We start from the raw sequence: 15,154 nt of genomic DNA on the forward strand, positions 1-15,154 counted from the left end.
TTTGAGATGGAGTCTCACTCTGTTGCCCAGGCTGGAATGCAATGGCGTAATCTCGGCCCACTGCAACCTCTGCCTCTGGGGTTCAAGCGATTCTCCTGCCTCAGCCTCCCGAGTAGCTGGGACTACATGCACCCGCCACCACGCCCAGTTAATTTTTGTATTTTTAGTAGAGACGGAGTTTCATCATATTGGCCAGGCTGGTCTTGAACTCCTGACCTTGCGACCCATCCATCTCGGCCTCTCAAAGTGCTGGGATTATAGGCCTGAGCTACCACACCCGGCCAAGTTATCAATTTTAATGAAGTCCAATTTAATCTTTTATATGAGTAGTGTCAGGAACGTATTCACCATTATTATCTTCCAAGGGCTGTTTTATTGTTTTGCTTTCAAATTTAGCTCTATAGACCACCTGGAATTGTGGTGAAAGGTAGATGCCAAGTTTCATATGGATATCTAATTGTCCCAGCACCACTTGCTGAGAAAACTATCTTTCTCTCACCACCCTGCAATCTTCTCTTTGTTATAAATCAGGTGTGGCCGGACGCGGTGGCTCACGCCTGTAATCCCAGCACTTTGGGAGGCCGAGGCGGGCGGATCACGAGGTCAGGAGATCGAGACCATCCTGGTTAACACTGTGAAACCCCATCTCTACTAAAAATACAAAAAATTAGCCAGGGCGAGGTGGCAGGCGCCTGTAGTCCCAGCTACGCGGGAGGCTGAGGCAGGAGAATGGCGTGAACCCCGGGGGTCGGAGCCTGCAGTGAGCCGAGATCGCGCCACTGCACTCCAGCCTGGGTGAAAGAGTGAGACTCCGTCTCAAAAAAAAAAAAAATCAGGTGTTCATACATTTGTGAACTGGTTTCTGGGCTCTCTATTCTATCCCAATGGTCTATTTGTCTTTTCTTATACCAATATGATGTTATTTTAAGTATCATATCTTTGTGAAATAAATCTTGATATCTGGATGATATCCAATCTTGATGATATCCTCATACCTTATTCAAGAGTATCTTGGTTATTCCTGGTGCTTTGTATTTCCACATATGAGAATCAGCTTATCAACTCACACACCACACACACACACACACACACACGAACACATGCAGACTGCATTTTTATTGAAATTGTGCAATGAGTCATCTGTAGATTAGTTTGTAGAGAACTGATATTTTTAAATATCGAGTCTTCTAATCCATGAACATGGTTTACTCCTTCCAATATTTAAGTCTTCTTTAATTTCTATCAATATTTTATTTTCTATATAGATGTCTTATGTGTCATTTTTAAAGTTTATTCCTAGGTACTTAATTTTTTCTCAGCATTTAATTTTTTTGATACTAAGATAAATAATATCTGTAGTTGAGTTGAATGGAGGCCTCTAAAACAGTATATCCATGTTCTAACCCCTGGAACCAGTAAATGTGACCTAATTTGGTAAAAGGATGTTTGTAGATATAATTAAGTTGAGGATGTCAAGATGAGATCATCCTGGATTATCTGGGTGGGCCCTAAATTCAATGATAAGTATCCTTATCAGAGAAAGACAGAGAGAAGGAGAAGGCCACATGAAGAGGCAGGGATTGCAGTTATGCAGCCACAAGCCAAAGAATGCCTGGAGCCACCAGAGGTTAGAAGAGACAAAGCATTCTCTCCCAGAACCTTTGGAGGAAGCCCCCACCCTACTGAAACCTTGGTTTCAGACTTCTGGCCTCCAGAAGGTGAAAGAATAAATTCCTGGGCCAGGTGCAGTGGCTCACACCTGTAAACCCAGCACTTTGGGAGGGTGAGGCAGGCAGATCACGAGGTCAGGAGTTCGAGACCATCCTGGCCAACATGGTGAAACCCCATCTCTACTAAAAATACAAAAATTAGCCAGGCATGGTGGTGTGCACCTGTAGTCCCAGCTGCTCAGGACTGATTGTTGCTGCTACACAATCAATTTACCTGATCTAGAAACCCTGCTTTCTTTTCCTTTATTTATTTATTTATTTATTTATTTTTATTTTTATTTTTTTAGATGGAATTTCACTCTTGTTGCCCAGCCTGGAGTGCAATGGCATGATCTCGGCTCACAGCAACCTCCGCCTCCCAGGTTCAAGCAATTCTCCTGCCTCAGCCTCCTGAGTAGCTGGGACTACAGGTGTGTGCCACCATGCCTGGCTGACTGTTTTTATTTTTAATAGAGACGGGGTTTCACCATATTGGCCAGGCTGGTCTCGAACTCCTGGCCTCATGATCCACCCGCCTCGGCCTCCCAAAGTGCTGGGATTACAGGCATGAGCCACTGCACCCGGCCTTTCCTTTCCTTTACAAAATTAGGACACTAAAGTCCAAAGAGCTCAATCAGCTATCTAGTGGCAGAATTAGAACTAAAACACAGGTTGCTAAATTCCTAGTTCAGTGCCCTTTCTACTCTACCAAGTTGCCACTATATATCCGAAGACTACCTCTTTAACAATTATCCACTGACCACAGTTTGCAAACCTTCCTTTTCCTTTTCTACCAAAGAGTCAACCTTTAATGCAATAGTTATATATTAGATTATCAAGAGAGGCATTAGGCACAACTTGATTTTGCCCAAGAACATTCTTGTGTCCTCTAAGAAAAAAAAAAAACCCAAAACAAAAAACTTTTCCAAAGCCATCCGCATTTATGTGGCAGTGAAGATGTTCATACCTACATAAACACACAGGAAACATAAATTTTGTGTGTGTTGGTTTTTGTTTTTTTCCAATTTTTTTAGAGACAAGGTCTCACTTATTGCCCAGGTTGGAGTGGAGTGGTTATTTACAGGTGTGAGCATCGTAGCATGTTATAGCTTCAAAATCCTGTCCTCAAGGGATCCTCCTAAACACGTCTGGCTTAGGAAATACTTTTTTTTTTTTTTTTTTTTTTTTGAGACAAATTCTCACTTTACCAACCAGGCTGGAGTGCTGTGGTGCAATCTTCGCTCACTGCAACCTCTGCCTCCTGGGTTCAAGCAATTCTCCTGCCTCAGCCTCTCAAGTAGCTGAAACTACAGGCGCACACCATCATGCCCAGCTAATTTTTGTATTTTTAGTAGAGATGGGGTTTCACCACGTTCGCCAGGCTGTTCTCGAACTCCTGACCTCAGGTGATCCACCTGTTTCAGCCTCCCAAAGTGCTGGGATTACAGGTGTGAGCCACCACACCCAGCCATTTTCTTTCTTTCTTTTTTTTTCTTTTCCTTTTTTTTTTTTTTTTTTTTTTGAGACAGGGTCTTGCCCAGGCTGGAATGCAGTCGTGCAAGCAAGCATGGCTCACTGCAGCTTTGACCTCCTAGTCTCAAGTGATCCTCCTGCCTCAGCCTCCAGAGTAGTTGAGACTATAGGCCCACACCATCATGGCTGCTTAGTTAAAAAAAAAAAAAATTTTTTTTTTGGTAGAGACAGGGTCTCACTATGTTGCCCAGGCTAGCCTTGAACTCCTGAGCTAAGGTGATCCTCCTGCTTCAGCCTCCCAAAGTGTTGGGATTACAGGTGTGAGCCACTGCACCTGGCCGGGAGACACAAATTTTTAAAGAAAGTAGTACTCAGATGCACTGACTATCCTGTTGCCTCTTAATATACAGATGAGGAATGTCATTTCATACATTAGCCATCATGAGTAATACTAAATCCTGGCTTTGATCACTTTATATTAGCATATATAATACATTGAAAATGCATTCATAGCAACAGATTTTGAGGACAGGATAAAAAAGTAAAAAAATAAAATTTGTAAAAGTATTAAATTTTTTAAAATTAAAGAAAAAAAGAGAAGAAAATGCATTCAATGATGTTGTAAAGACAGAAAATGGCAATTTCACAAATGACACTAACAAGACCGGCAGTGAGTTGCCTAACATTTAACTAACCATTTTTCGGTGGACTGCAATGATGTAACCTGTAACGGGGCTGTCAGGAAGAGATGGCATGTGACCATTAACCATTCCATTTGTGAAGTTCTTCTCATTTCCACATGGCACAACAGTGTTTGGCATTCCATTGGGGACAAATATTGGTCGGGGTAGGTCCCCATTGGTAGTTAGGGTGAACATTCCATTTGTAGATGGTGAAGGGGAGAAATCTACAAATTCAAAGATAATTACAGCATCATCAGCTTGTGGTATTTTCATCTTTGCCCTTTTCTCAAGTATCCTGAGGACCAGAGACAGTGTAGTCTCTTAACACAGAGCAGGGAGAAATCATAGTATAAATAATTCTAGATTTATTGGAAGATTTTAATTTCCAGTTTTACTTCCCTAACTCACACTTTTGACCAAATGAAAAGGAAAGAGTAACTGCTGGAAACTCTTAAGCAGAATGTTTGCAGAAACCTGTATCAGCACCATGTTGTAGCACACAAACAGTTCTACCACTTGTTTTCTTTTCCTTCTCTTTGCCTTTGAAGACACTGTCCAATACAGTAACCTCTACCCAGATGTTGTATTTAAAATTTATATTAGGCTGGATGAGGCAGCTCACATTTGTAATCCTAGCACTTTGGGAGGCTGAGGTAACAGATCCCTTGAGCTCAGGAGCTAGTGACCAGTCTAGGCAACATGGTGAAAACCCATCTCTACAAAAGATACACCACAGCTGGGCATGGTGGTACACGTTTGTAGTCCCAGCTACTCGGGAGGCTGAGGTGGGAGGATTGCTTCAGCCCATAAGGCAGAGGCTGTAGTGAGCCAAGATGATGCCACTGCACTCCAGGCTGGGTGACAGAGTGAGACCCTTTCTCAAAATAAGTAAAATAAAATAAAAATTAAAAACGCATTATTCTCAGTCGCACTAGCCACATCTCGAGTGCTTAACAGTCCACGTGACTGGTGGATACTGTATTGGATGGCAAAGATCACAGAAGTTTCCACCACTGCAGAATTCTATTGCACAGTAATGCTCTAAATTAAAACTAAAATTAGATCATCCACCAACTCACCGTCAGGACTATCTACCTACTACACGTCAATGAGGGTAGCCTCATAAAGCCCTTTATAGTTGGGGAATTAGCCTAATTAACCTAATTGTAAGTAATATAAAGAATAGACAAAGCGTGCTAGTGGCTAAAAGGACTCAGTGAGTGAGCACATTAAATTACATATAATATTGAATTTCTTTCTAGCTATATCTATTGTTTATATTTTCTGGTAGTATGTTCCTCTCATACTAGCTGTTGCCATGTTAGTATTAGATAAAACTTCACAGAGATCTGAATTCCAAGAGTATATTAGCTAACAACTACCTATCTAACTGAAGTCACTTGGGTTCTCTAAATTTTAGGTTTCTCATCTAAAAAACATGGAATAATCAGTAAGGTTTCCCTTGGGTTCCAAAACTCTTCTGCGATAATATCCTCAGCATGAACAAATATAAAAAACATCACAACTCTTAAGACAAATATTTAAAGGTGCAATCATGAGAAGGAGTTCTAGTTCTATCTTACCTATCTGTGTTGGACTAGAAGCTGAAATTGGAGGTGCAGGGACAGGAATTTCAAACGCACACAAAAATCCGCTCACTGAGAGTTGTACTTTTTGGTTGTCCTGAGGAAAGTTCTACAGAAACAGCAGCAAGATGAGAAGGGGGAGATGTTTCAGATAAAATGGAAAAGTGCTCTCTCTAACGTATTTCAAAAGAATGTCTTAGGTGCTTTCATCCGTAAAACCAACGAGATGATTGAATACTTTTTCAACTACATAAAGGATGAATGCTTGATAAAAATAACTGAAAACTAACCTCAATTGTTGAACTATTATCTCTTTTCACAGGAAGAAGTGTGTTGTATATGACTGACTTCTTCAGTTTTGTCCTTCGTCTCAGGGATCTAAATTCCAACCCTCAGACACCCCATTTTTGCATTTCATATTAAGAAAATGTCAATGAGGTGAGAGTGTGTTCAGAAATCCCAAAGATGAATATTAATAATACCAGTCGCAGGAGCTTAATTTAGAGTAGGCAATATATTTATTAGATTATTTGTTTCCCCAGCTGGTATGTAGAAAGACATGATTGGTGTCAATTTGTCTTTACTCTTAATTTCTTAGTGTGTTAAAAGACCAAGTATATATATTCATAAATACATAAAATACTTTAACCTAGGAAGAATTCTAGTAACAGTGGTAATATAGAAGAGCTGTGCAGTGTAATGGCAGCAGTCTTTGGTAATAGCAGCAGTCTTTGGAGGAAACTTACACTATAGTGATACAGCTAGAACACTCCATATAGGCAGCCTTACATATTTCCCTTCTTCAAAAATACTACCATCAGTATTATCCCTTTGTTCTGGTAGAAAACTCTTTTAAGTTTCTGGGTTGGAAAACTTGGCATTTTTTGTTGTTGCTGTTGTTGCTCAGTTTTCATTATGTTTTAGTATCTCCCTTGGTCACATAACCTAACAACTGATCATAATAATTAAGAAAAATGTCATCTTTGAAGAATAGAATCAAAAGTTTCTTAGAGTAGTTAACATTACCTTTATGTTGGAACCATGTACTTCTGCTAGAAGGATTTGTTCTGAATTAAGTCCACAGAGATCACTCAGCTGGTTTTTTAAAGCTGTGTACTTTTCATCCGTATTCGGTCTTAGTCCATACCGTACAGGGGTAGTACCATCTAACTTAATCACTAGTAAAGAGAAAAGATCTTTCATCGGTAAAATGCAGGTTTCATTGAAAGCCTTAAATGCTGTGTACAGACATATCTGACCTGTAAATATAATAGCAAATATTTCAGCCTAGAATTTTTATTTTATGTGTAAACACTAAAACAGATGGTACTTAGGGATAATATTAAGTGAAATCAGTATTTTTTTGGTGTTCATCTGACATAAAAGTATGAGTGGCTTTGCGGGGTTTTAAAGAGAGTTGCTGGCATATTTGAAACCAAAAAAAATGCCCCAATCTACACCTTCCCAACCTCAAGTCATGCCTAAAATTAGGTTGCTCGATTATAATATGCTGACTATCAGTCTTTATTTGTAAACAAGTAACTATGCTTACAAATTCAGGCTATTTAAATAAAGTAAATTTAAAGGAGTCAAGTAATTTTTCAGAACTTTATGACCTACCTGTTATTTCTAAGTGCATATAACTGTCCATTGGTAGTGGCAAAGACAAAAAAATGAAAGGGTCAAATCGGACACTTATATGCCCACATGTCTTGCATTTGACTTGAGATCTTAGCTGCCCATGGAACAAATCCACAACAATTGACTTATTTCTTCCTAGATGGTTTTCCCAGGCCTAGCAATAAAAAAGATGAGAATTTTCTCTCAAAATCCAAAAGAGAGGCATTTCTATATAAAATCACAGAAACTGGTTAAATATATTGGATTTAAATGTAAAGAATATAATCCTTACTCTTCATTTAACATAAAATATTAAATTGATGGAAAATCCTATGTTTCATTTGTTCTTATCAAGGCGACAATGGTAAATATTAAAGTTATTTGTCCATTAACAAGTATAAAGCATGCCTATAGGTCATTGTATGCATTACTTTAGCAACTATGGGGACTCTTTAAATTCCACTGGATAATTATTCCTACATCCAGTCCCATAAAGTTTACAATGTGAAATGGCAACAGTTTTCTATATTCATTAAAGGTGTTTCTGTGTTGGCATTATCGCATAAGAATTAAGCATAGAAATAGAAATTCCTTCATTTTCGCAGTAAAATTCTGATCTCAGAATAGTTTGGTTTGCATTTAAGTTGTGCTACATGCATTTGTGGCCAGAACATTTTGTCTATTGCTTACATTAGAAACTCAAAACTGACAAACCTCTGCAGCTACTTCCCGGTCTTGTCGGCCATCACTGTCTTCAGTTCCACATATGGCTTTTCACGGACTCGGTTGAGATCTTCATGAAGACTATCCAAGAGAAAAGCCAGAAGTTCTTGGGTGTCTTGTTGCTGAAACTCATTAAACCTGGGATCATATTTTGCTATGGTCCTCTATAAATATAAGAGAAGTCACAGTCATTATTTCCTACCCATAAAATTTGGAATGAATATGTCCTATAATCCAATCAGAGCCATTGTAAGAAAATAAATAGTATAGTACTTAGTCTGCCTCCATTTCAACAAATATATTTTGGATAATCATGAAATCTTTTGAATCTTAATGTCAAATGAAAAAAAAAAAAAAAAAAAGAGAAGTATTTTGGCCAATACTGTGTCCTCAGTTCAGTATCATGTAAGCAAACTGTTCTTCAGGCACATAGATGTTATTTAAGACAGAAATACTAAAACAGCATTTGCTCACATTGAAAGACATCCTGTTCTATAATGTTTTATACATTTTATATGCATATAAAATATGTATATTTTATAGGTACATAATATATACATAACACATGCATAAAATAATGTGTATATAATAATACATAACGTATAAAATAATATGTGTATATATTGTTTTATATAATGTAATGTTGTCTTCAACAATTACATTTTCTGGTCTTGTTGCATCCTAACTGTTATTAACTGCATTATATTATAGAATTATTTAGAGGATATAAATTAATTAGAATAGTGCCTGGCAAGAGGTAAGTGGTCAAATGTGTAGCTGCTATAGTTAATAATTTGTAATATAAAAAGCTTTTGCTTTGTATTTAAATAAAAATGAATAACCCTAACTTCACTAAAATCTACTACATCTGATATTAATAGAAAACATATTCATTAGTTTCATTCATTCATTCTTCTACTTTTTTTTTTTTCCTTTTGGAGACAGAGTCTTACTCTGCTGCCCAGGCTGGAGTGCAGTGGTACGATCTTGGCTCATTGCAAACACCACCTCCCAGGTTCAAGCATTTCTCATGCCTCAGCCTCCCAAGTAGCTGGTATTACAAGCATGCACCACTACACTTGGCTAATTTTTTTTAGTAGAGACAGGGTTTCGCCATGTTGCCCAGGCTGGTCTTGCACTCCTGGCTTCAAGTGATCCACCCACCTCGGCATCCCAAAGTGCTGAGATTACAGGCGTGAGCCCCTGCGTCCAGCCTAATTCTTTGTATTCTACCGATAGAACTGTCTTAGTTATGTTGAAAATGGATTGGATTGGATGTAATTAATAAGACTCTGAGGTCCACCTTGCAGTTACAATACTGCTAATAGTGAAGTATTACCAAAAAAGGTTTACTCTTCATATAAGATGTTTGACAAATTAGTAAAATGAATGACATCCCGAATTTAGAGTGTACCTTTGGTCTTTATCCTACCCACTACATATACAGTAGTATTTTGCAAATATTTAAACAAGCAAAAGAATTTGGCCTCTTGTTTATACCAAGTGAAGGATCCAAAAACATTTATCAAGCTAAAAGGCTAAACACAAAAAAAAGTAGAGAAAAAATGATTAAACAACTATTTAGGAATTAAATATTTTTATATTATTTTAACCTGCTTACCTGAAGCTTTAATGGGGCAAAATTCTTCTGAGTTCCACTCCAAAGTTCCTGTACTAAATCACCATAGCATTTAGCCATATGCCCCTTCATACCAATGGGATTTGTCCTATAAGTTTGAGAGGAAAATTTGTTGCCAAAGATTCTCATAAATCACAATCATGTGGGCACAAAAATGCCTAGCATCTCACATCAAAATATCTTTTCTTCTTGAAACAAGAGATGTATTCCTTGGCCTATTTCATATTAAATAGGGCAAATAAGACAAAATCTTTCTCCCGCAGGGTGAAAAAAGAGGAAATTTAGGTGATATTGGGTTTATATCAAAGTCACAGGTTAAGAGGCCAGTGATTCAAGAAAGATTACCTGCTGAGTTCATAAAGATGTCTCCCTGAGATAAAATACTGTGTCAGTGGCTGTGTGTTACTAATGCACTGGATGCTTGAGTTCATGTAGCGTGTGTTTCCCAGGTTGCTTAGACCTGTGGCTCCCTTTGCTATGGGAACTGGAACAAACAATATGAGAACCAAAGCTTAGCTGTAGTAATGTCATGCCACAAACAGTTACTTATATTCAATGGAAAGATTTTTTATAACTCATAATCAGCTAAATGGTGCTAATAATTCTCTAGCAGAGCTTTGAAATGCTAGAGAAGGCTTTTCATGGTATGTCTGGCAACAGTGATGACCCATGCTCATTTTTAACCCAGAAGCGGCAATTATCCTTTTTTTTTTCCCGGTGAGTGAGTGGGCAATCTCGGTCATGAAGTCAACCTCCGGTTCAGCCATTCCTGCCTCGGCCTCTCCGGGTACTGGACTACAGGCCCCCCCCACCCCGCTAAAGAGACGGGGTTTCACCGTGGTCTCGATCTCCTGACCTCGTGATCCGCCCGCCTCGGCCTCCCAAAGTGCTGGGATTACAAGCTTGAGCCACCGCGCCCGGCCGGCAATTATCCTTTTTAATTGCTATGATTTTTCAAAATAATTCAAACAATTCTTCTTCTAGTATGTCTTTTAAAACATATAAATTATTTAATTGCAGAGTTAGAAAGAAATTTAGAAAATAATTTGATGGTGGGTTTGTCAACATCAAATGCTGCTTCAGGAAAAAAGAAAAGAAGGGCCCTAATTACTTTTGAATTAGGAAACCAAAAGTTGTTAGCACTTTAATAGTTGAGAGAAAGAAAAAAAAAAACATTTAAAATAATCTCTTTAAAAAATAATGCTTGAGACCTACCCTTGTGTCTATCTATTTTACTACTGTTTGCTATAAAAGACATCTCCTCAGGCCAACTCGTATCTTTGTTGCGAACTGGAAGGACAGATAGGGATGTGTTAATTTCTTATGTATCTAATTTACACCCATTCAATTGCTTCTTTTTTTTTTTAAAGACATTCCTAAATCAGAAGTTTTAAAATCTAGTTAATTTTAGTACATGCATTGCTTAACGATGAGATTACATTCTGAGAAATGCATCATTAGGTGATTTTGTCTTTGTGTGAACATCACAGAGTGTACCTACACAAACCTAGGCTATGTATGGTATAGGCTGTTGCTCCTTGGCTACAAGCCTGTACAGTATGTTACTGTATTGAACACTGTAGGCAACTGTAACACAATGGTATTTGTGTATCTAAACATGTTAGAACATAGAAAAGGTACAACTAAAAATACAGTATTATAATCTTATGGGACCACTGCTATATACAGGTCTTTTGTTGACAAACATCTTTATGCAGCACATGCCTGTAATTGGCTCTAAAACCATTCCTATTCTTCATATTGAGGACTTTAAAGTCACTTGGTTTGAATAATCTTTTCCCTCAATTACCTACTTGAAGTAAAATTATACTTAACCATCTACAGAAGTAATTAAAGTTCAGAAACAATGGAATTTCTTATACTTAAAACATTAGAAATATTACAATTCGTTCTTAAATTGTAACAACTGTCAGAGTAATTTATTCCTTTTTTTTTTTTTTTTTTTTTGAGACAGTCTGGCTTTGTCCCCCAGGTCAGAGTGCAGTGACGTGATCTTGAGTCACTGCAACTTCTGCCTCCTGGGCTTGACTGATTCTTGTGCTGGCTTGACCAGCTTCCTGAGTAGCTGGGACTACAGGCACGTGCCACCACACCCAGCTAATTTTTGTATTTTTAGCAGAGACAGATTTCACCATGTTGGCCAGGCTGGTCTCGAACTCCTGACCTCAAGTGATCCACCCATCTTGGCCTCCCAAAGTGCTGGGATTACAGGTGTGAGTCACTGTGCCCGGCCTATTCATTTTAATACAAAGGCAGCTAACAACGTTGCCACAAAACTTGATGGGAAAAGATACACTTAAAAAGTTTTTAATGGCATGTGCATGCCAGTGTGTAAATCTATGAATATACAAGTAGCTCTGTCAGTGAGTAGCCAGTGTGGATGACTAATGAAAGCCTGTGCTACTAACTACACAAGAAAGTTGTTCTCTTTACTCAAACTCAAAGCAGCAACTTGAAAATTTTAAGGAACTATAAATCTGTAAACTGAATTCACTTGTTTTTATCTACCATTCCCATCCTTTGTCAGTCAATGACTAAAAACAGAATATTTTCCCTTTAAAGCAATCTAAATCATATGGTAGGATTACATAAGAGTTCAAAGGGTTTTCTTTTTCTTTTTTTTCCAAAGGGTTTCTTTGTCATAAAAATATAATGATCAAATAATAGTTGTCTTGGAGAAAATTATAAAATGGGTTATTAGTAACTCTTTAAATTCTTCTCCTTGAAAATTTAATATAGATGTATGCTTCCATCTTTTACCTTCAATTACCAGGTGTTGTTCATCCTGAATTTTCACATATTCCAATCTATGATCCTCATCATCCAGAAGAGTAAGGCAGTTCCGTGTAAGGAGGAGGAAATGTTTTTGTTATTTGGTTAGTAAACTTCAAACAAATACAGAGATAAAAATGAGTAACAATTAAAAAAAAAACTCCTTTGTAGTTACATAACATATCACAAATATCTGGCCTACTATAGTTGTTCCTAAATATTTATAACTTAGGTGACAGTATGAGAGAGACAATGTGTACTTCACAAGCATTATCTTTCTCTTTTTTTAAATTTCAATAGGTTTTTGGGGAACAGGTGGTGTTTGGTTACATGAATAAGTTTTGTTTGTTTATTTGTTTTAAGATGGAGTCTGCCTCTGTTGCCCAGGCTGGAGTGTGGTGGTGCAATGATGGCTCACTGCTTCCTGGAACTCATGGGCTCCAGCAATCCTCCTGCCTCAGCCTCCTGATTAGGTGGGACTATAGGCACATGCCACCATGCCTGGCTAATTTCTTTGACTTTTCTCTAGAGACAGGGTCCACCTATGTTTCCCAGGCTGGTCTCAGACTTCTAGACTCAAGTGAACCTGAACCTTCCACCTCGACCTCTCAAATTGCTGGGATTACAGGTGTGAGCCACCACACCTGGCCTAAATTTCTTACATGCCATGCTACTACAAAACATCATTATTAGGGGCAGCTGGATGGAAGGTGTAGGAGGACACTATAGTGCCTTTTCAATATTTTTGTATATCTAAAATCATTTCAACAGGAAGAAACATTTATTTTAAAACATGAAGGTGGTTACCCTTCCATGAGTTTAAAGTACCTTCTGATACTTTGTAAGTATGTCCTTCCGCTCCTGTGCCTGCAAACTATCTGCATCCTCTACCATGTCCATCCTGTGAGACAAAATTGTCTAAAGGTTACACTGTACCTGACAGCTTCGGAGAACACCTGAACCACTCCCGCCAGGCTCCCAGATGCTGGCTGGTTGTATAAGCTTCATTCCACCACTGCACTCCGGTAAAAAGGGGCCAAACCCCGTGGCCCACACCTCCATGGGTCTCTGCAGTCTGAAGCCCCAAGCAGGCGTGGGCATCTTCCCAAGGACTCGAGAAGAGTGGGACCTGGACAGAGAATCATATGGGCACACACCTGCCCCGGCAGGTTGAATGGTGTCCACCTGCCAAGGGTGAAGAACCTGTGATGGGCTGATGTGGATGCGAACTGCGGTCAGGCACCAGAGGTCTCTGTACGATCGGCCTCCTGGGATGTTCAGGGCCACAGAGATGCCCAGTTTCCTACAGGGAACAAGATCTCTCCTGACTGCTCCGTTCTACCCCGCTCATCACTTGGGCTACCATGGCCCTTCAGTCTAACCAGTGAAGCTGCTTTAGGAATAACGCCATTTGAGCAGAAGTGTGTTTGGTTTTGGGGATGAGAATGATTACTGTCTCCAAAGCAGCCACTGTGCTCATGAAACCATGTCTTTCAGGGAGGGACTGTGGACTCCCCCATTCTGAGCTGTCCCTATAGGAGGGGGCTTCATTTTCCTGGGTCACTGATGAAGAACAGTGGGTCCTTGCTCCTGGAGAACATCTAGATGGACTGTCCCTCCTGAGAATACTCAGGGCAAAAGGAAAGCGAGGCCAGACAGAATAAGAAATACTTGGGGAGAGCCCCAGTGCCTGGCCCCGTTTGAACACAAGGGAAGATAGTCTCCCCTCAGCCAGCCCTCCAGGGCTCCTTCACTTTCCACAACTGCCCAAGGGCAGAAGGCTCCCCATGCCACTCCCAGACAAGGGACTGTGTGTGTCCAGGGGGTCCCACAGTGACCATCAGGACCCAGCTTAGGCCCCAGGTGTGTTCTGAGGACCCTTCCCTCCTCCCCACCCACAGTGGATCCATCTCAGTGTCTCTGCCAGGGCCAGGCTCTGCCCCATCGGGATCGGAAATCTGGGCAGATTTGGGATCTAGAACAGGGAGGTCTCAGGGTTGAGGCCTGAAGTCTAGCACGGCACACAGCAGGGCTGAGAGCAAAACCCAGGGTCTTGTCTGGACTCCCGGGCCAGTTACCGCCTCTCTGACCCCAGACGTCTCACCTGTCGAATGGGTACATTCAGGAACAGCACCTACTCTATGAAGCCACCATGAGGACAAAAGAGAAAATCGTCTACATGGGCAGCGTAGAACGGGTGCCCGGTGAGTGCTCAGGGATGACCCTCCTCTGTAGCTGCCCTGAGGCCAACACCGCCCATACCATAGCCACTGTCCCCAAGTCAGCCTGGAGGGAAGAGAGCAGGTACACTCACCTGATTCTGATGAATCAGCTGGCCTGGGTTATGCCTCTCAGGGAGAAAACCTTTCAGTTCCCAAAACTGCTGCTCACAAATGTGTAACTGCTGTAGAACTGTAGGCTGGAGAGCTGATAGGTGCTAAGCACCAGTGACATTCTGAGGTCATGGCACGCATCACAATGGGGCTTTGCCCAGGTCAGCAGGGCCCAGAGTCAGGGTCCTCCGCTGCCTGAGGCGTCAACATGCCTGCCTGCAATGTGTTTGTGCACGTGCATGCACACGTGTATGTGGGTAAACATGTCTGTGCACGTGTGTGTTGCTTCTCCGGCCAGGCCTGGCTGCCCCACTCACGTGTGCACTCAGTTCCTCATCACTGTCACCCCCGGAGCCCAGGACCAGCATCAGACCTCCCTGACCTCAGCCCTCCCCACCCAGGGTGGTCCTGGGATATACATAGGGGTGGAGGGAAGTGACTGCTGCTGTTGAATTTCAGAATACAAAAGCTCATACTATTACCTAATGGTCTTTTTAGTATCTCTAATGGTCTTTTTAGTGTCTCTAATGGTATCACTTCTTCCTTTCTGATATTTTAACTGGGTATTTCTCTCCTTGACCCTTGGATATTTTAG

The 15,154-nt window shown here is 40.3% G+C and overlaps 1 protein-coding gene across 1 annotated transcript in view; it reads right to left on the reverse strand.

Annotated features, from left to right (window-relative positions):
- The window catches only part of LOC116810293 (ubiquitin carboxyl-terminal hydrolase 32-like), a 37,079-nt gene extending 22,176 nt beyond the window's left edge, over positions 1-14,903 (reverse strand). Inside the window, 12 exon segments of the mRNA XM_058436352.1 lie at positions 3,878-4,089; positions 5,449-5,560; positions 6,478-6,629; positions 7,072-7,246; positions 7,786-7,826; positions 7,829-7,958; positions 9,416-9,521; positions 9,779-9,917; positions 10,649-10,723; positions 12,215-12,269; positions 13,055-13,355; positions 14,541-14,903. Of these exon segments, the coding sequence (XP_058292335.1) occupies positions 3,878-4,089; positions 5,449-5,560; positions 6,478-6,629; positions 7,072-7,246; positions 7,786-7,826; positions 7,829-7,958; positions 9,416-9,521; positions 9,779-9,917; positions 10,649-10,723; positions 12,215-12,269; positions 13,055-13,126 (1,269 nt within the window). The 5' untranslated portion in view covers positions 13,127-13,355; positions 14,541-14,903.
- Positions 14,904-15,154: the final 251 nt, after the last annotated feature.

The sequence above is a fragment of the Hylobates moloch genome, unplaced genomic scaffold (assembly GCF_009828535.3).
Source record: "Hylobates moloch isolate HMO894 unplaced genomic scaffold, HMol_V3 SCAFFOLD_1, whole genome shotgun sequence".
Lineage (NCBI taxonomy): Eukaryota > Metazoa > Chordata > Mammalia > Primates > Hylobatidae > Hylobates > Hylobates moloch.